We start from the raw sequence: 20,843 nt of genomic DNA on the forward strand, positions 1-20,843 counted from the left end.
GTTAACATCAGTCCATTATTTCACCTAGTCCCCATAAAATTAAACCCACCGAATAAGGCTTATAATTTCATAATTAGATTTAATAAACTCGTATGTCGACAAAAAGTTGCAAAACCAGGTTCTATACTAGCCTTGATAGCCCTCATGAACTTTATAATTATAGGGACCCATTTGACCCGGGATCCTATAAAAAGCCCCCTTCAAAATTTGACTTAATTGTCAACAGTTTTATTCAACAAAAAATGGCTTAAGTATATCTGAGGCAAGGTACAATTCAACATAAATGTTTTATTATAAAAATTAATTTAGATTTTTCTTTTTTGTAACAGGTGTAGAGTATATATGGTTGGCCTCACCCGACTATAATTTCTTACTTGTTTTATGATGCGAGTTTTCACGCATCAAAATTTCTATGTTGCATCAGATGCAGTTCGCATTCTAAAATGACAGATGCAAAAATCTTTTAGCCAATACAAAGGTCCATATTCTCGGAAATGGATTTATCATTTATAATATTCACAAAAATTAAGCTATCCCCACATATATAAATATGTAATATACATATATACAAATCAGATTTGTTTAAATCCATAATTGGTCATTGCCTTATTTAAGGCCCGGATCCGAAAATCGCCTAAGTAATAATGATATTGGAATAATACTCAATATAAATACACATGTATTCCATATTCATTCATATATTACTGCACGAAATATTTTTCGAATCGGTCCATAATGAAGATTTCGGTGCAAAATTCCTAATTAATGTGTTTAAAATACATATAAATCACCATCATATAAAGCCCACATCCGAAAATCACTTTTATTCACATGCATTATTGGGGAATAAAGATATTGGAATAATATTCGGCATAGATATGTGTATACATAGTATATCACTATGCAAAATATGTTTTGAAACGGTCCGTAATTGTGCATAGCTCCCATATAAGGCCCACTTTCCATAACCACATAAACACACATATTTCATTATGGAATGAAGATATCGATATAAAATTTCTCATAAATATGTTCATAGTTGGGATCGGTCCATAATTAGTCATAGCTGGCATACCTGCCATATAAAAATCACTTCTGAAAATCTCATACATATTTCATTGATATATAAAGTTGATATAATAAGTAAATTTTGTTTATACACAAATCATGATGAAAAAAATTTCCATAATTGGTCACAGCTATTATATATATGGTCAATTCCCTTAAATCAATTTATCCCATATTTCATTAATATTGTAGTTGTAAGTATAAACGGATAATATCCGACATAGTGTCTTTGTGTCTGGATAAATCGTTCCGTGAAATTTTGTTCGGATTGACAAATAATTGGTCATCATATCGTTCCCGTGCTATAAATTCAATATACATATATTTTTCTGGTTACTACTGACTATTTCTGACTAAAAAACTGACAAGAAAATTCAAAAATTCTACATTTGTGAAATACAAGACATGGGTACATATAAATACATCTGTAAATGATACTAAGTCCAATGTTATATCTAGAGGTACTAAAAGCAAATATTTATTTGCTGTAATATCGATATCAATAAACTAAAGCAAATTTTAAAAGTTTAATACAAAACTCAAGCTATGTGTTCTATAAGCCATGGTTTAAAGAATGGATCATGTTTATAATAAATTTATTTTTTACAATCAAAATTAATAAAATATAAAAAATGAGTTTTAACAAAATTTTATTCTTAACTAAAAGGACCAGAAATAAAAAATTAAAAAAATAATAAATCATAATACAACAAAATAATTTCAAATTAAAAGTAGAATAAAATGAAAACTGATTTGGGGTTACTTTACATGATTTTAACTTAATACTATGTAATTACTTAGAAACAAAAATATCTAAATTAAAATCATAATTGTGTAATGGACAAATGATCGAAAACTGTTTTAAGTGCGCCTGTAAGCGTAGCTTTTAAAAAAAGTAACCGCTATTTTAGAAAATGATTTATTAAGTTTTTAAATTTTCATTTCGGGACTTTAAATGTCATTGCAGATGTTATTAAACAGAAGACTACTGAAATGTAATCATTTCAATATTCTCCGTTTAAAACATCCCCTCTAATGGCATTCAAAGTCCTAAAATTGTTATAAATTGGACTTGTGTAGTTTACGGGAACTTCTAAGCATGCCATAGAAGTCAGCTAAACGTGTAGCTTCACGCCAACCCGCTTCAACGGCACCATGTACGGTAGAGAAGTAATGATGGCTGGTAGCTTCTCCGGCAAATTGCACAATGGGTTTATCACAACGACTTTGGGTAAATAGGGGTTCAATTGTGGGCTCTCCATTTAAGACGGGCGGTGTTGTCACCACACACAAGGGCTGAGCCAATTCACGGGCGCTTGTACCCACTTCTTCGGTTTTCATAGAACGAAAAGAATAGGAACCCCGAAAGTTTTCATTTGTATACCAAGCTGATACCTTAAAATTTTTCGGTTCGGGTATTTCCCATTGTAGGAATTTTCTAAATAAATACATACAACCCGCTAAAATCTCATCTTGTGGCAGTGTTTCCATGTGACGACCATTAGCTCCAATGATCCAGCCACTTAAAAGACGTGTCTGATTGTGATCACAATAGAAGCCGAAAACATCTTCAAGCCAAGCACGAGAAGTTCCTCGAATCTCTTCAATATCCTGTTCGCGCCACAGCATAGTAAAACCAGTCCAATTGTCGGGCCAAAATTTTGTAGGAAATTCTATGAAGATTTTGTTAACCGTACCAAAAGCTAAACCATCAATGGCACGTTGTTTTTCCACCGGCAATTTGGGCTCGAACATTCTCAAATGCTGTTCTTTGAGTACGCCTAAAGATACCGTCAATATCACATGATCTGCCACAAATATATCGCCATCTTGACAACGTAACTGGGCGCAGCAATCGTTGCGGTTCCATTCTATAGACGTTACTTTCTTATTTAACAAAATGCGCTTTTCCAAAACACCATATTCAATTTTGTTTTCCCGGGATTTCATAAGCAAACGCAAAAACTCCAAATAGCCCTTATCCTTCCAATTGAGCAAGATATCGCCTTCACATTCCCAATATTCTAAATATCCACGACCCGAAACATCATCTAAGGTGTCGGAAGCTTCTACGGAATTTTCGAATTTTTTATAATTCTCAAAGAATTCCTTTGCTATCGCCATATCAATATCGGAATTCTCCGGCCTTCTCAAAGCCTCATAGAATTTATTATTCAAATAACTGCCCAACGAACCATTACAATTTCTCAATTCCATTTGTCTTGTCACCAAACTTTCATTTACAATGTCTTTTAAACGTTGGCTAACATTTTCAGGTACAACTGATTTATCGGAACGTACACATTGATATGATTCGTATACATCTCCAGTAGACTCAAGAAGATCATGGCTATGTGCCAATTCATAAACTATATTATCCTTTTCGCCATGACACCACTGAGCACCTAAATCAATAACATTATCGGCAAATGGTATCGTATGTATGCGACCACCAATACGTGGTTCCGCCTCAACGATGACAACATTCTCAAAACCGTAATCGAGTAGTTTTGTGGCACATGCAATGCCCGATGCGCCCGAACCAACTATAACTATTTTGGGTGTGCTCATAGTTTGGAAGTGTGTGCAGAAATTTTATTAAGAGGTAGTAAGAAGTGTTGAGAGAAGACAAAGGGATCAATCTGAAAGAGAAAAAGGAGAATTATTTTTCTTTTGATAACTGATTTTAACACTATTCTATTGTTAGAATATCGTATCATTTTAGTAGTTCTAATGTAAATTTTACAAAAGATGTAATCTATAATATAAAAGATCTGTTATAAGCATTAAGTGTGAAGGTTACAATTTAAAATCAGTACAGCTGTCTTTTTAACACACAATATGGAAATGTTTTTCGGCACCCAAATAATTTTCGCTAAATTTAAATTTTTTTAAGTCAAAAAAGTGTTTTTAATCCGTTAATAAAAAACATACTATCTTTCTTTAAATGTATAATAAAAGATTTAATTTTATATGTACGAAGTGTAATTTATTCTTTTTTATGCCACTCAAGTTAAGTGTGGACTCAAATGTCTTTTACCCGTATTCTGCATTTTCTTTTAACTATATACATATACATATTTACATACATGTACAGTATATAGAAAAGTCATACAACTTTCAGTGTTAAATTCTAAATAAGTCTTGTTTCCCTTTTTATTGTTTTGTTGTAGATGTTGTTTATATTCATTTTCATTTCACTGAATATACAAATACATCTACATATGAAGGCACTATATGAAAATATGAATAATTTTCCATATTATGCACACTTAAAATGTTTACCAAAAACCCCTAAACCTAAAGCCAACCAAACACCCACACCTCTTAAACCACATCCATTCTGATATAATATCAAACGTAGACATACACTCTGCAAAACGACAAACTATAAATAAGTAAGAAAATAATTACAACACCCTACATTACTATTTGAGATTTAATCAACTAGACCTGGTCCACACTAGGAAACTTTTGTTGACAAACTTTTTCTTAGTTCTCTATTGAAGTGTCCTTAATGTCCACACATAGAAACATTTGTTTTAGAAACTACATATGTGTAAATTGCATTGATTTGTTGTTGTTCGAATGAGAAGTATAACAAAACAAGTTTCCGAGTTCGTGAAACTCCGCACAGCGAGAAATATAAATGATATTTCTTCTCTTTCTCTCTCACGCAAAATCAAGTTTCCCAAAAAAAGTTTCCTAGTGTGGACCGGCACCTAGACCTGGTTCACACTAGAAAACTTTTGATTTTGTGTGTGAAAGAAAAATATGGTTGATATTTCTTTCTTTTTCTCTCACACACAAAAATCGAAAGTTTCCTACACAAAGTTTCCCAGCTTCTAGATGATGAATAAGTTCGCGGTTTATATCAGAGTTGATTTTTATAACATTACTTTCGTTAACCGTTGAAGATCACTATTATTATTGTCATTGAATGCAGCTGGTCTTACCCACGAAAAACTTGCATTGAAATATAATGAGTTACTACATCTTCATTAGCATTTTAAGTGATTATTTTAACACGGTGATGTCATTGGAGGCAAGTACTATACGTTCACTTACAAATAGAGAGTTAAATAAGTACATTTTTGTTACACAAAAGTTGTTGAGTATGTTGTTTTTTTAACAATAAAAAAGACAGTGAGAATACGAACCAGGGACTTTGGTTTGTTAAAGCCATGATACACGGTTTTCAGATCTTACAACGTTGTCAGTAAAATGTTCAGAAAAAGTCTAATAATCGTGTACACTTACAATTTTCCTTTTTCAACGTTGTCAGAAAAAGCATTACCGAAAATATTGCAAGACAAAATTTGTAAGTTGACAGTATTTTTAGATATTTTCTGCACATTTTACTGTCAACATTGTAAGATCTAAAAACCGTGTATAGCATAAGTTGAATGTTCTATTCACTGCACCACTGCTTAGATTACTTATTGCGCATCAAAAGTGGTTTTCAGATAAAAATTTAACGTTATTTGCTTTTTGTAAAAAACAATTCTTAACAGTTCTTCTATTAAAAGAAAGTCATTACCGGAGTACATGCATTGTAGTCATTGTAAAGTAAGTGATTATGGAAGAACAACCCATTGCCGAGTTGTTGCTGGGTTAGTTAAGTCGATAAAGATGGAAATCCATGTTATCGCTATTGAGGCACAGACAACATACTTACACAACCGTATACCAAAATTTTTCGTAAATTGCAAGACATGAATTCTACGTCAAACTTAATATTGTTACTTGGACGGATATAAACAGGGAGACAGAATGTTCTAGAATCTCAAAATCAAATTTTCATATTTTCCTGATCGCAACGTCCAAGCTGAACTCCATGTCATCAGAGTATAATTGGAATGTATAATTTAAAAATATCTAATGTATACATTTAAAAATATCTAAAGGACAATCAAGTCGATATCGGGCAATAAGTGATCACTTTGAACAAAGTGGACAAGAGACCCTTTACATTTCTGAGCCTTTTAGACCCGTGAAGCCTTCATCGACAACTTACACACCTGATGTTTCGGCATAAGTACCTTGTTAAGTATTTGTTACATACAAAATCGCGATCATAGCACGATTTCAAAGAATGTTAACTGACAAAATTTAAGATAATTTAACGTTAAGAAAATGTCATTCATTCCATGTATTGTTGTGTGAGGAAATTATTTTCTTCCGATAAACCAATTTGCATTCTTATATATTCGAGATTTTTAACAAAACAGAATAAAGAAAATGATACATGTAGATATGGGTTCCTATTTATGTAGACGCTACTGTAACTGTTACTTTTTGTAAACAATTTGAATATTTAAGTGAAACTTTTGTTTGTTACTTTTGCTCTGCCATTTGAAGAATCTTTATATAAAAAAAAAATAAATAAAATTGTCATCCAACATAGTGCTACATAATGAGAAAAAAATGGAACAACAAAAAAGAAAATCTCGCCTTAAATGTGTTTATTTATTTAAGCTTACTTGTTTAATGTTTTTTTTTTATTTTTGAAAATTACACTAGAATTGACATTAAAATGTTTTAAAGAATTCCATGGATATTATACTTTATTATGGAAGGTCAGTAAAGACAGCCAGTTAGTCGTCTTATTTTATTTATTTATTACTTCTTTTATACCCCGCACAATTGCATTTCTTTATTGTTGTTTATAGTGCAGTCAAGTCAATAAAAGAAATAGCAGACTGTATGGTTTTTTGAAAATGACAGTTCTTTAGTGTTTGTGAATTTGTATGAACTTGTTGAATAAATTTATTTCGTTTTTTTCCACTTTTTTTTCAAAATAATATATTTGTTGTTTTCATTTATGAATTTAGAAGATAAAGGGAAAGTGTTTTAAGAAAATGCAAATAAATTTTAGAAATCATTTACATACATATGTCATACATATATAGGGATGTTATTTTAGACTTTTCCTCAAATAAGGGAAGGGTTATAAGAGGTACGGTCAATTGTGGACCAATTAAATGTAAAATTATATATCGTAACAGGCTAAAACTCTCTTTTAAACCGAAATACCACAGTGTACTTTTCTAAAAGATTGAGCTAAGCTGTATATGGTCTCATCAGATATCGTGTCATAAAAGTTAAAAATAAACTGTTTTTGCCACATTTGGGATGTTATAACAACTCGAAGACAGTTTGTAATGTATTCTGCCTAAAGCTTGAAACAACTATACATTTTTCTATAAAAATCAAATTGAAATTAGGTTAAGATATCTAGAAGAAAAAGGATAATATATAACAGAGGTAAAACCTCTTTTAATCGACATATTAGACTTTCAAATGACAAAGTGACTGAAGCTCAAATTTTCAAAAAATGTGTACTTTCAATCTTTTTGACACGATATAATTCGACTTTTTCAAATTTTATTGGCCTAGTTAGTACCTCTGAGAGACTCTTATAGGGGGGCTAGTGAAATCTCTTGGACCAATAATTATAATTTTCCTTTTTCATATATGTAATTTATATAAGGGACATATATTTACATGCATATAGTATCCCCAAGGGACCAGTTACCTTGCTGAAGCCTCCACCTTGGTGTTATAGCAATCCCGAGGAATTAAGGGGTGGCCAATACCTCTAGTCTGGCCGGAACTAAAAAATTGGTTACAATATACTTCCTGGCTTAGTCCATGCATATATTGAAAAGAGATCAAACCAGAGCACCGCATCATCTGGTACTACGGGTGACCAGTTGCCCGAAGGACTATGTTCTGGCTGGTCAGTTGGTTGAGGTTCCTTCGGGATCCACATAGTGGCTGTGGTTTAAACCCAAATTCGCGGGAAGAGAAAGTTGCGGTTAAAAGACTGATGTAAGGTAAAGTCAATATTTCTGAATAAGTTCGGTGCTGTTGCCAAAACAACAGATACCCCACAGAGGAGTGACTGTGGGACTAAGCGTTGAAAAAGAGTTGGTATTAATTGTATATGGTACGGGATGAATGTGTGAATGGGTACGGCGGGCCTCACCCACCCGTCTACCTATAATAAATGTGTCGTATGTTTTTCTCTTATGAATGTGTCGTATGAGACCTGGTTCACACTGGTAAACTTTTGTTGGGAAACTTTTGATTTTGTGTGTGGGAGAAAGAGATGGTTGATATTTTTTCTCTTTCTCTCACACACAAAAATCAAAAGTTTCCCAAAAAAGTTTCCTAGTGTGAACCAGGTCTAAATGAGATGTGAGATGGGTTTTATGATGATGGATGAAAGGTAATATATTCAAATGATACCATTTAATTTTCCTTCCTTGCCCAGATATGTTCACATTATACTCTGTTCATATCAGAATTGCCACAGTGTGTCCCTGTGAGTAAGAACAAAGTCCTCTGCTTATTTGGTGGATTCGTACTTCGTTCACCAGTTACGTCTCTAGGTGCTGTTGCCGAATCAACAGAGGCCATCCAATGGTCAGAGATTATATAGCTCAAGTATTTCAGCAAAGTGCTTGTACATGGACCGGTCCAATTCATGTACAAAAATTACCTCCTGAGTTCTTCATTGAAGGATTCAAGGGTTATGGTAGACCGTTGTTCAAGTCTACCCAGTGTATGAAAAATACAACCGTGGGGTAAGGCATCATGCCAGGTAGTAACGTAAAGCACTCGACATTCATACATATAGTCTGTCTACTTACAGAAATTAAACTTGGAAAATATGCATTTACCCTACCTAAGCAAAAATGCTTATACTAGCATCATTTAAACCCCCCTACAATCATGCTTATAAATATTGTCATAAATATTTGTAATGTTTACCATATTTAACAAAAGAAATAAACAATAAAAATCCTAATATGTATTAATAATAGCACATAAACTATAATTCTTAATGCCAAAAATATCTACTAACAAGCAAGTAGTACTTATGCAAACGCTAATATAAATTTTTTTTACCACATTTGCTTGCATGAGCGCATTCATGAGGTGGAAAACATTAAACCTTCGTTACCCAACAAAAGATACAACAAAAAATTTAGTTTCCTTTCCCATATAATAAAACTAAAACCGCACCTGATTCTATGCAAATATTTGTGTTTGAATCTAATGCACATAAAAACAAATGTAATTCGAATTTTTCATTTTCAAGTTCTATTTTGTACGTGTTGTCAGCGTTTTTTTTAAATTTTCTTTTACATTAAATCGCTGAATTGGCGCCAATGTTTGCCAAATAATAAAACTATGGGTTTGTTCTTGTATTACGAAATAAAGAAATTTATTACTTTTATTAATGTTTGCATAAATGTATCTTAAGCTGTATAACAAAAGAAAGTAAAATGAAAACAAAACGACAAATTTTGCATTAAACTTAATATATACATATAAAGAAAACAAAATGAGCACTAGAAGATAGGGAGAGTAATTGGGATTGATATTTACAAATCTCTAGATTTTTATGAATTTTTGCAAAATACAATCTATCTATCTATCTATCTACTTGTCTATCTATCTGTCTATCTATCTATCTATCTATCTATCTATCTATCTATCTATCTATCTATCTATCTATCTAACTATCTGTCTGTCTATCTATCTATCAATTAATCAATCTATATATCTATCTATCTATCTATCTATCTATCTATCTATCTATCTATCTATCTATCTATCTATCTATCTATCTATCTATCTGTCTATCTGTCTATCTGTCTATCTATCTATCTATCTATCTATATATCTAACTAACTATCTATCTATCTATCTATCTATCTATCTATCTATCTATCTATCTAACTATATCTATCTATCTACCTATCTATCTATCTATCTATCTATCTATCTATCTATCTATCTATCTATCTATCTATCTATCTATCTATCTATCTATCTATCTATCTATCTATCTATCTATCTATCTATCAATCAATCTATCTATCTATCTATCTATCTATCTATCTATCTATCTATCTATCTATCTATCTATCTATCTATCTACCAATCTAACTATCAATCTATCTATCTATCTATCTATCTATCTATCTATCTATCTATCTATCTACCTATCTATCTATCTATCTATCTATCTATCTATCTATCTATCTATCTATCTATCTATCTATCTATCTATCTATCTATCTATCTATCTATCTATCTATCTATCTATCTATCTATCTATCTATCTACCTACCTACCCATCTATCTATCTATCTATCTATCTATCTATCTATCTAAGAGATAATAATATTTCACACAACGCCTCCGTAATCCAATACCTTTCCTTATCCCTTTATTAAGAACAATATTACCAATCTCTTTTATATAAACAGTGTAAAACCAAACATACTTGGTATAAAACAGAAAACAAGGATTAAAGCTATTTTTCATAATTCATCTTTAAAAACATTACCTAAAGCTAGTGAATATTGAAAATTTATATTGGATGCTGTACCTCCTTTACAAATTCATTCACAAACACTACAAACATTAATGAAAAAAATTATATAAAATGGCCTTGATGTTATACAAAAAAGTCTATAACAGCTAAACTTTTAAAAAATGAAAAATACAAAAAAAAACAATATACAAATAAACTTACACGTTTCCCTTAAAAAAAGACAACTTTATTGTAAGTATAAAAGAGGCTGACAAACATTATTCTTCCTCCCTGTCATTGCAACCCATTCCATAGATATCCCTGCACTACTATCTTATTCTACATTGAAATTTCATTTACAGATTGTTCACGTTTCTTGCTTGTTTGTTTTTTTGTTGATTTTGTTTTTGTTCATCTTCGCTTTTTGGCACATTCTGGAATTGTACTACAACCATTATGATTGTACATAAAGTGGTGTTTTCTGATTTTCCTGTCGTTTGTTTAAGTGTGTTTACAATGCTCATCATCATATTGACGTTCAGCCTAAAACTTTAACTACCAAAAACATTCTAAACTTGTCCGAAGGACAGACAGACAGACTAAATGACTGAGATAGCTAGATACATGATTCGTTTTGAAGAATCAGATAATTTAATGATTGTGTTCGTGCGCGCATCTAAGTACTTATAAGAACTCCAATCAGTTTTTGCTTAATTTTGTAAGATTAAATGATACCCGATCATTACGAAAGTCGGCATATCTTTTAGTCGTTTTATAATAAACCCTTAAAGACCCATAGTTTTCCCTTTGAACTGAACTTAGTGCTGCTTCTAATCTATCAAAGCAATCAACGAAAAATTTAACTTTAAATAGTATTAAATTTTATCAAACAGGAGACGTTTTTTAGGATTAAGGACCAATCTTTAGGTGAAGGATAAGGGATCAAATTAATATTAATCCTTCAAAGTTGTTTTTGCGTTTACAATTAGTAAATTTGGTTTGCTAGTTTAGCAGCGCAATGGAGGTGGTTTAAACTTGAGCAGGAAATGCAAAAGTGTAAACAGCTGATGCAAAAAATATTAATTAAATTTTTAAAACATTTAATTTATTGATTTGTATAAATTATGGGGTCTTCCAGGATGCACTTAATACATCATGGGGACTTCATAAACATTTTTTTGGTTTTAAATATAAGATTTCATAAATATTCATATTACATTGACAATTGTCTTCTTCTTTTTGATAAAACATGCATCGTTTTGATAAGGCCTGGTTCACACTGGGAAACTTTTGTTGAGAAACTTTTGAACTTTTGTGTGAGAGAAAGAAATATCAACCATCTCTTTCTCTCACACACAAAAATCAAGAGTTTCCCAAACAAGTTTCCTAGTGTGAACCAGGTTTAACAAACAGTGACGTTTTCTGTTGTTGTAAGAATTTTGCTGTAACTGGATTGTTTTCCCTGGGAAAAAATTTCCGGTTGAAATAGCTACTGCTGAGTTGACAATCTTTGGCCGATTGAGAATCGGATGTGGAGAACGGTCGTGGGAACGTTTTCTGTGGTTTTGTATGGCAACACTAAAAAGTTTAATCTTGTACTCGAAAACATCAAAAGGGATAAACATCAGATTAAAATTATTTTTAGATTTAGTAATCTGATTATTAATTGGCATTTGATTGCCAACTCAAAAATCCGCTCTAACAGTACTTTTCGGTTTTTATTCGATCATTAAAATTTGTACATATGTATTTATTTAATAGGTCTATCAAGAATAGGTGTCTTATTAAATTTTAACTAGTATATTGTCTAATCCATAGTAATGTGCAAGTAGTCAATGTATTAGTCTATGAACTTGAATATGGATTAATGGTCTTGTCTATTGAACTACCCATGGACAAGTTCAATGTCTAGTTTATGAAATATTCAAGCGACTGCTCTATGAACTAGTATGTTTAATAGTCCAAGGACTAGGCTATTGGCTAGTCATCGGTCCACTGTCCTGACTCTATTGACTAGTATATTATTCTTCGATTTCAAAAAAAAGTGCTAAAACTCTACCGGGTTAAACATGCCAAATATGTTTTTACTAGCATACCCTGGGTGCTTCGCTACCCTAACTTAAATAAAATACATACAAAATTTTGTTTACTTTTATATAAAATTAAAATTGATTAAATTTTTTTTAATGTTTTAGTTTTATACTAAGTTCCCTACATTTTAAATTTTATTTTCAATATCTCTGTTCAATATAAATAACGAAAAAGTACAAAAATCTCTCTCAATAAATTCTCATTTAATAACTGTATGTGTTCCGGTTAACCATTATAAAAACGTACTATTTGAAGAATAGAAAAGTACCAAATAGTCCCCACTTACAGAATATTATTCAGTCATGGCCATGTATGTTAAAATTAATGTTCCTAGGTTGAATATTTTAGAAACTTAAAAAAGTACAATTTATGAGATAAAAAGTACTAAAAAGGAGGACTGTGTATGTTTAATAATCATGTGTTTTGAGTTCATATTGAAGAACATACAAAGAGTATCATTTGAAGGAAGAAAAGGTACCAAAAATAGAATTAATTTTACCTAAGTGGAAAGTACTAATAAATTTTTCCCCTTTTTGCTTAGAAATATACTTTTTCGAGAATAAAGTTTACAAAATGTTCCGTATTTTATTCTACATATCACAGATAAAACTCAAACGATTCAAATATGCATACATATTTATTTTTGGTACATTTTTCCCCAGTGAAATAGAAAACATTTGATTACAATTAATATTACAGAGTTAGTCCGTAATTTAATAGGAATAATTCAATAAACCGAAAAGTGTTCTTATTGTGTTAAAAAAAGTACCATAAATACGTTTTTTTCCCTTTTACACCCAAAAGGGACTAAATTTAAAAAAAGTACGAAACAGGTGTCTCATAATTTTGAGAGATGTATTCAAAATATTTAGAAAAATTTGATTATGTTAATTAGTTCAAAAGTTATAAATGGCCAAAAAAGGTACCAAAATCACCTTTGTTACAAATTTTTACCCCTTTAAAGTACGAATTTCAAAAAAGTACCAGACACCCATCTGCTCATTTTAAGAGTAGATACAGGTGCATTTAAAATTCTTCTTGTATCACTAATATTGTGTAAGATAATTAAGAAAACCAGTTTTACCCGTTTTTCCCCCTTTTCACCCGTAAATGTGCAAATTTCCAAAAATCACTCCTTAGTGGATCTACATAACCAAAAACACATCTACTGTCAAAATTTCATGATTCTATGTTCAGCCCTTTGGGCTGTGCGATGATGACTCAGTCAGTCAGTAACGCAACTCTTTTATATATACATATATATTATCTTCAAAATTATTTTTGTTTGAAAAGGCGGACTTAGATAAATCGACAAACTAGTTTTTTAATATAAAGTTTCGGAATGGGATTTTTTAAGAATCGTAAAGGAAAAACTGTAAAATAGGATAGAACTTAAGGAGGAACTTAAATACTTAATTTTTTACCACTTTTAACCATAATTGCAATCATATGTATTATTTACATTAAGTATTATTTTTATTATTTATACAATTAACACATTTAAAGTTCTGTACACAGGGTATTAGTGTATCACTAACTGGCTTTATCTTAACTATAAGGAATTGTTGCTGTTCGTTCAAATCAACTGCAGGCTGGCTGACTGGCTGGCGGGTTGAATTGTTGTTTGCTTTACAGAATGGCTGACTGACTGACTGGGTGGTTGGGTATGATTGAACTTGAGGTTTGGTGGAGACTTTTTATGTTTTATTTGTTGGCTTGGTTAAATACAAAAGCCAACAGCAACAACAACAACAATATTAGTGGAAACAAAACACCTTAATTTTTAGGCACATGTATGAAACAAAATTGATTTTTTTTTTCATTTTTTCTTCACAGACCATATTATTTATTTATAAAATTTGTTTTCATTATTATGTTTTATAAACATTTCTTTATTATTTTATGAAAGAAAAGCAAACCCCTCTAAAAATGTATACAAAAGAAGTTTTTTCTTTAACATTTTTTTATTCAATAATTATGATGTAAACTATCAGATACATTCTTTATTATTAAATTTTTTTTGTACATATTTTTAGTTGTTGTTGTTTACTCATAAAATATTTCACGTGTTGGTTTTTTTTAGCAAATTGAAAATTTGTATTTTTTAATTATATTTTACACTCACTTTTAGATTGTTATTACTTTTTTTAATTTCATTAAAATTTTTGTTTAATTTATGTTGCGTTTAAATCATTAAATATTAATGTGTTTAATTTATATTTTTATAAAAAATATTTAGATGTTTTTTTGTCCGCGACACCATGCGTTTTCTTCAGAGTTTTCTTTCGCCTAAAATTTATTTTTTTTATATTAATAAAAAGAAAGAGCTAGTCAATCCAAGAACACTCTCTTAACCGACTGATTTTCATTTATTCACATTTTGCTCACAAAACCTTTCCTTTTTGATACCCTACACTACTAAAGAGGGTAGTGTAAGGTATTATGGGTTTGTGCTAATATTTGTAACGTTAACCAATTATTAGTCCTACACCCAAGTATACTAATCGACACAGAATCATTTCCTGAGTCGTCATATAAATATGGTAATCGTTTAACCGGTAGATAATTTACCCGTTAAATAATTTCTGTATGGACAAAAATTTTAAAGTTTGAAATTGGAGTTTGAAACTGCCGTCTGAAAATTATTCCATTTACCTCTTTAGTTAACAAGCTTTCTCAGTTTCCCAGATATACAGTGAATCAATTAAGTAATTTGCCTATGTAAAATTTTATAAATTTTAAGAAAAAACTTTATCTGAACAATTATTTTTAGCAAAATAAAGCAATTTGTTTGTTGTATTTTTTAAAGAATTTCTTATATTTTAATTTTATACCATAAAAAGTAAAATCGTTATATTAATTAACGATATCTTTGATAAAATGTGAACGTATTGTTAATTTTTTGGGTCAATAAGGTATTTTGCTTTTTTAGGTTTTTTGTTCATTTTTTTTAATATTGCTGCATTATTTTATAAAAATTTAATATTTTTATTACTCCTATATATTAGAATAACATTTTTTAGATATTTTAGTAGTGGAACGACTAAATTTGGACTTTTCTTAACCGATTTATTATATTATATACCTATCAGAATTTATCAATATTTGACTTAACATGAAATCGATCGTTTCTTTCATTAAATTTCAAAAATAATAAGTAATTTTGAATTGTATACATGATATATTAGATAATCAATGGATTTGGGCCCAGAAAAAATGTTTTGTGACGTATAAATCTATATATTATAACAAAAATAATCCGGGTTTTTGGTCATTTTGTATAGATAAAGAAGAACTACATTACGGAAACTATCTATTTGGGTACTCCCCAAATGTGTAAATTTTATTTAGAATTGTATAATATTGATTCTTATTCAATAAATCTAACACTAAGTACCATCCTAGCCACTCTAAGTATGGGGACATCACCATATACAACTATAGAACTATTAAATGCTAAAATCTTGATTTTCAACCTCATATTTAAAATTCTTTATTTTATGAATAAGATACAGTAGGCGTATTTGGATCTGGATAGTTATTCTTGATTTGGGTTCTATATATATAAGTGTATGTATTAGGTGAAAAATATTGCTTTTGTTGACATTACGGTATGATAACCACCTCTATTTTAAAATATCTAAATTTGGTATTTTTCCTGTACTTTACATTGGTTCCAAGCAACCTAAGGTCTGTTTAAGGTCTAAATTTAAACATAGTGTTCCTCCTAGTTCGTATATAGATTTTGAAAAAGATAAATCAGGAGTCCAATAGTTTTCCTTGGATACAAGTCGCCTCCCTTTGGCAGTTAAAGTTTTTGAAAGAGCACTCAGTGCGTTTTTTCCAATAATTCTTTGGATTGTTTCATCTATTACTCTATATTATATTTTTTAATGTTATTGAATAAACATTTTATAATTATATTTTATTGATTTACACTTGTTCTAGAAATCTAAACTAATTTTTTATATCGAAATTGCCTCATTATTTTCCTTTAAAAATTTTAAAACATTTTCACCTAATGAGGATATGATTTTTGCAAATCGCAATTGAAAAATACTTAACACTCTTCCTTTTAACAGTAAAACAATAAATTCCAAAAATAATTAAAAAATAATTTGAAAAACCCAATGAAATTAACCGGAATTCTCAATATGCAAAATACTTTATTGACATGCAAATTCTGATGAAAAATAATAAAATGCAACAACAAATGCACAAAATTTTTATTTTAATATTTTTTCTAATATTTCCCATTTTACACAATCTCTATTTTTAATTGGAAAACATATATTTACTTTTCACCTGTTTTTTTCGAATTTTATTTATGAACAAAAAACAAAATTCTTTTAAAAAAAGCTAGGCAAAAAACTTAGATGATTCACTGTATACTTATGTCAAAGTTGTAACTAGCTGTTGCAATATCTGAGATATGCAACTTTTAATACTTATTTTGTACATACATAAGTGGACATATATATGTTTACATCGCTGGGGTTCATTATATTAATCTAGAGTCCTATCCAAATCAGTTTATCGTTCAAATAATGAAAATAGGAATTAAGCTAAAGCTCATAATAATTGCTTTACTATAAAAAGCAAATAAAATTATTATTTTTAATGTGTATGTTTATAACTGGTGTAGGGTATCATATAGTCGATCATGACAATCTTTACTTTCATACTTGTTCTTTAAAAATTCTATATACACAATACAACAGAGGCGATAGTTGATATTTTTGTTGTTTTTGCTACTACTACTGCTAGAGTACTGCGTCAACCAATATAAACGGCGTCGGTTGATAACATTTCGACTGCAGCTTAACGTTGACTATGATATCAATAGTTTTAATTTCGTCAACAGAATTATACCGTTATATCGTGGGAATGCTTTCAGTATTACCACTACTTTTAAAATCTTATAAACAATAAAAAAAGTACACAATTAATAAAGTGTTAATAATTTTTATTTAATAATAATTATCATATTAAAAATAATACTACAATATAAATCCCATTTCTATATATGCAAATATGGAGAGTGTATTCAATAGAGAATATATAAATAAATTTAACCTTATATCTACCATAATTTATCACTAAACACAATTTCTTTAAATATACAATCCTGCTTAGCAATAGTAACCATGGGTTTTTTCGATTGATTAGCATCCTGTACCTTTTGGCGAATTTCGGCAGCTCTTACATCGTTGCGTATGTAAAAGAGTCTCACAATTTGATCTTCGGTCAACGAGGGATAATTACCCAATAGAGTATGCAAGTCTAAGAGTAACACTTCGACATCACAAACCAGTAAGCTTGAAAGCATTGATATCAATTTCAGAGGAGAATCACTTAACGAAAGATTGGGAGCAATTTTCTCAAAGAATCTCTCTAGACGTTTTGCCTCAGAATTTATTTTGGTCTTGATGGCTTCACAATCGCTAGACGGACGTGATAAACGTTTCGAGAGTAAAGCACGTATATAACGTTTGGCCAACTGTTTTTGGGCCTCATTAATAACCATTTCGAAATTGGAGGGCGTCAAATGATTGTAATCCTAAAAAGAAAAGAAAATTAATTAAATTTATAAATGAGTCAGAATAAGAAAAATACCTGAAAGTAATCGTCTAATGTTATGCAAATGGTATCCACCGATATGGAGGTTGTCAGCCACTTTTGTGTAAACAAATCATTGAAATGACCATCTAAATCTAAGAAAGCCTCTTCCAGTAAATATCCTGTCGCTTGAGAACGTATACGCTGGAATGTATCCACAAGTTTCTCAAAACACTCATAGTGTTCTGTTCGGGCATTGGGCCAATATTTCTGCTTCAATTGATGTGCCAAATCTAACATTTGCTGGCTATTATTCACTATAGCAATAATGTGATGTGTGAAAAACTTGATTTGATCACGATTACGAAAATGATGTTCCTTCAAATCCACTACATGTTTCAAATACGTTTGACCAAACAAATCTAATTGTCTTATACTCATCACTAAGGCCTTAAAGGTCAAATCATTGTGGATGGTATCGGTAACCTGCAGTAATTGATTAATCATATCGAAAATAATAACCGAGGCAGGACTATGATAATATTGTTCATCTTGATCGGGTGTTTGTTCTGAAAACCAATCACTTCTATCTTTTTCTGCAGTTGTGGTCATCCATTCTTGGAAGTTTCTTTGCATATTGCCCAAATATTCGTCTTCTAGTGAGGTTAAATGTTCGGCTGTTAGCAGTGATCCGGCCACTTGTTTTATGTTGACATTCAAGTCGGGGTGTCGCATCAGTTCATGACCGGGATAAGTGTTTATAACCCAAGATAATAGTGAGACATATTCATTGCCTTCTAAACCGCCACTAGCAATATTTTCAATCTGCAAATTATAAAAAATTTTACTCAATACTATACAAATGAACTGGACTAGAACTAAAAAAGAACTGAATTTGAACTGAACTAAACCCGAGCTAAATTAGAACTGGACTTGAACCAGAACTGAACTAGAACTGAACTAGAACTGAACTAGAACTGAACTAGAACTGAACTAGAACTGAACTAGAACTGAACTAGAACTGAACTAGAACTGAACTAGAACTGAACTAGAACTGAACTAGAACTGAACTAGAACTGAACTAGAACTGAACTAGTACTGAACTAGAACTGAACTAGAACTGAACTAGAACTGAACTAGAACTGAACTAGAACTGAACTAGAACTGAACTAGAACTGAACTAGAACTTAACTAGAACTAAACTAGAACTGAACTAGAACTGAACTAGAACTGAACTAGAACTGGACTGGAACTGAGCTAGAACTAACCTAGTTCTGAACTAGAACTGAACTAGAAGTGAACTTGAACTGAACTAGATCTAAAATAAAACTGAACTAGAACTCAATTAGAACTGAACCAGAACTGAATAAGAAGTAAACTAGAACACAATTAAAAAAACTTACATAATTGGATAATCCTTCATGATACATTTTGACATACTCCTCAAATATGTTGTAGTGCGGTGGAAAGCAGGGTACACACAATGACTTGACTACTCTCAAATCAACAAGAATATTTTGTCGCAGTATTTCCAAGTCACGCACCAACCACATTTTATTGTCAGCTCTTTCCTCCAATTTGGAGCCTTCAATTCTTGTGATTACAGCCTCCTTTAAAACATTCATAGCCATAGCACGCCATTGCCGAGGACGGCCGGGAGGTAGAAAAGACGTCACCTTTTGCTGCTGCAAAGCAAATTGATCGTTTTTCTCTTCACGTTCAATGATTCTCAAAGCAGTAACAATGAATTTTGGTTCTTTGCGTACAGTATTTAAAGTGCGACTTAATATCAAACGTAACTTCTTTTCCAAAGCCTGTGATACAGTATCGATTTTCTCAAAATGCCGTTTAAGTGTAATTTTATCCGAGGCATGTTGTTTGGGTTGTTTGTGTAATTCATAGAGTAAATCATCACGGGCATTTTCCAACTCAGCCAAACGCTGGTGCGCATTCAGTAGTTTATCTTCTTCAATTAAGGCCATTGTTTGCTGAACACTAGAATCCACATTAAAAATATGCTTTAGATTCTCTACGGCTGTAGCATACTGGGAATGTTTTGTATTTTCTTCGCGTACATCTTCCAATGCATCATAAATTTCCGGAACACCTTGCATAAGTTTCTCCACTTCAGCCATGGTATGACTTACCTCCCTTACATCCTCGAGGCAGGTCTTCAATTGCTTTAAACCCACTCTAACTCCTTCCAATTGATTTTGCATGCCCGTTTTCAGCAAAGCCTCTACAGAAGCTTTTTTTCGTTGCACTCGGTGACAATATTGTTCAACTTTTTCAAGTTGTCCAGGTCGCTGGAGCATATTCTTAATGTCTTTAAGGGCAGCTTGACGTGCCTCTTCCTCTAATTGTTGCAAATCCATGGGCGTTTTCACGTCGACTTTTAATTAATTCACTGCACAAAATGTTGACGTTATAAAATGTATGTAAAAAAATTGTTATGATTCTTCTTCTTTTTCGGCTGTCAGCTGCTTAGATAGTGTAATAGGTAGTGATAACAATATTTGTTGAAAACAACTTGGTATCATTTATTTAACGGTAAGAAGAAAAACTGTTTACAATTTAAGTTTTAAATTAAAATAAATTGCTTTAAATTTTGTTATTTTTTTCAGAGTGAAACAAAATGAAAATAATATTGTATATATCCAGTATTTTTTGCAAATCTGAATAAATCCCTATGAATAAGTAAAAATCTACCATCTTACTCTTTTATACCATGAACGACCACCATGCTGAACACAGCTTTAGTAAAAGAATTTTGTATGGAATATTCAATTCA

General features: G+C 31.0%; 1 protein-coding gene across 1 annotated transcript; it reads right to left on the minus strand.

Moving 5' to 3' along the window:
- Positions 1-295: 295 nt before the first annotated feature.
- Positions 296-20,606, minus strand: LOC111680822 (exocyst complex component 3). Its single transcript, XM_023442543.2, has 4 exons — positions 19,456-20,606; positions 18,110-18,877; positions 17,581-18,053; positions 296-3,661 (listed from the first exon to the last, which is right to left on the minus strand). The coding sequence occupies exons 1-4, from the start codon at positions 20,425-20,427 to the stop codon at positions 2,128-2,130; spliced, it is 3,747 nt and encodes a 1,248-aa protein (XP_023298311.2). The 5' UTR covers positions 20,428-20,606; the 3' UTR covers positions 296-2,127.
- Positions 20,607-20,843: the final 237 nt, after the last annotated feature.

The sequence above is a fragment of the Lucilia cuprina genome, chromosome 6 (assembly GCF_022045245.1).
Source record: "Lucilia cuprina isolate Lc7/37 chromosome 6, ASM2204524v1, whole genome shotgun sequence".
Classification (NCBI taxonomy): Eukaryota; Metazoa; Arthropoda; class Insecta; order Diptera; family Calliphoridae; genus Lucilia; species Lucilia cuprina.

Bases quoted from the DNA above. Each gene is read 5' to 3' on its own strand.
- LOC111680822 (XM_023442543.2), bottom strand. From the start codon at position 20,427: ATGGATTTGCAACAATTAGAGGAAGAGGCACGTCAAGCTGCCCTTAAA. The intron at 18,878-19,455 runs GTAAGTTTTTTT...TATAATTTGCAG, and splicing joins ATGAAGGATTATCCAATTAT to ATTGAAAATATTGCTAGTGG. The intron at 18,054-18,109 runs GTATTTTTCTTA...TTTTCTTTTTAG, and splicing joins CATTAGACGATTACTTTCAG to GATTACAATCATTTGACGCC.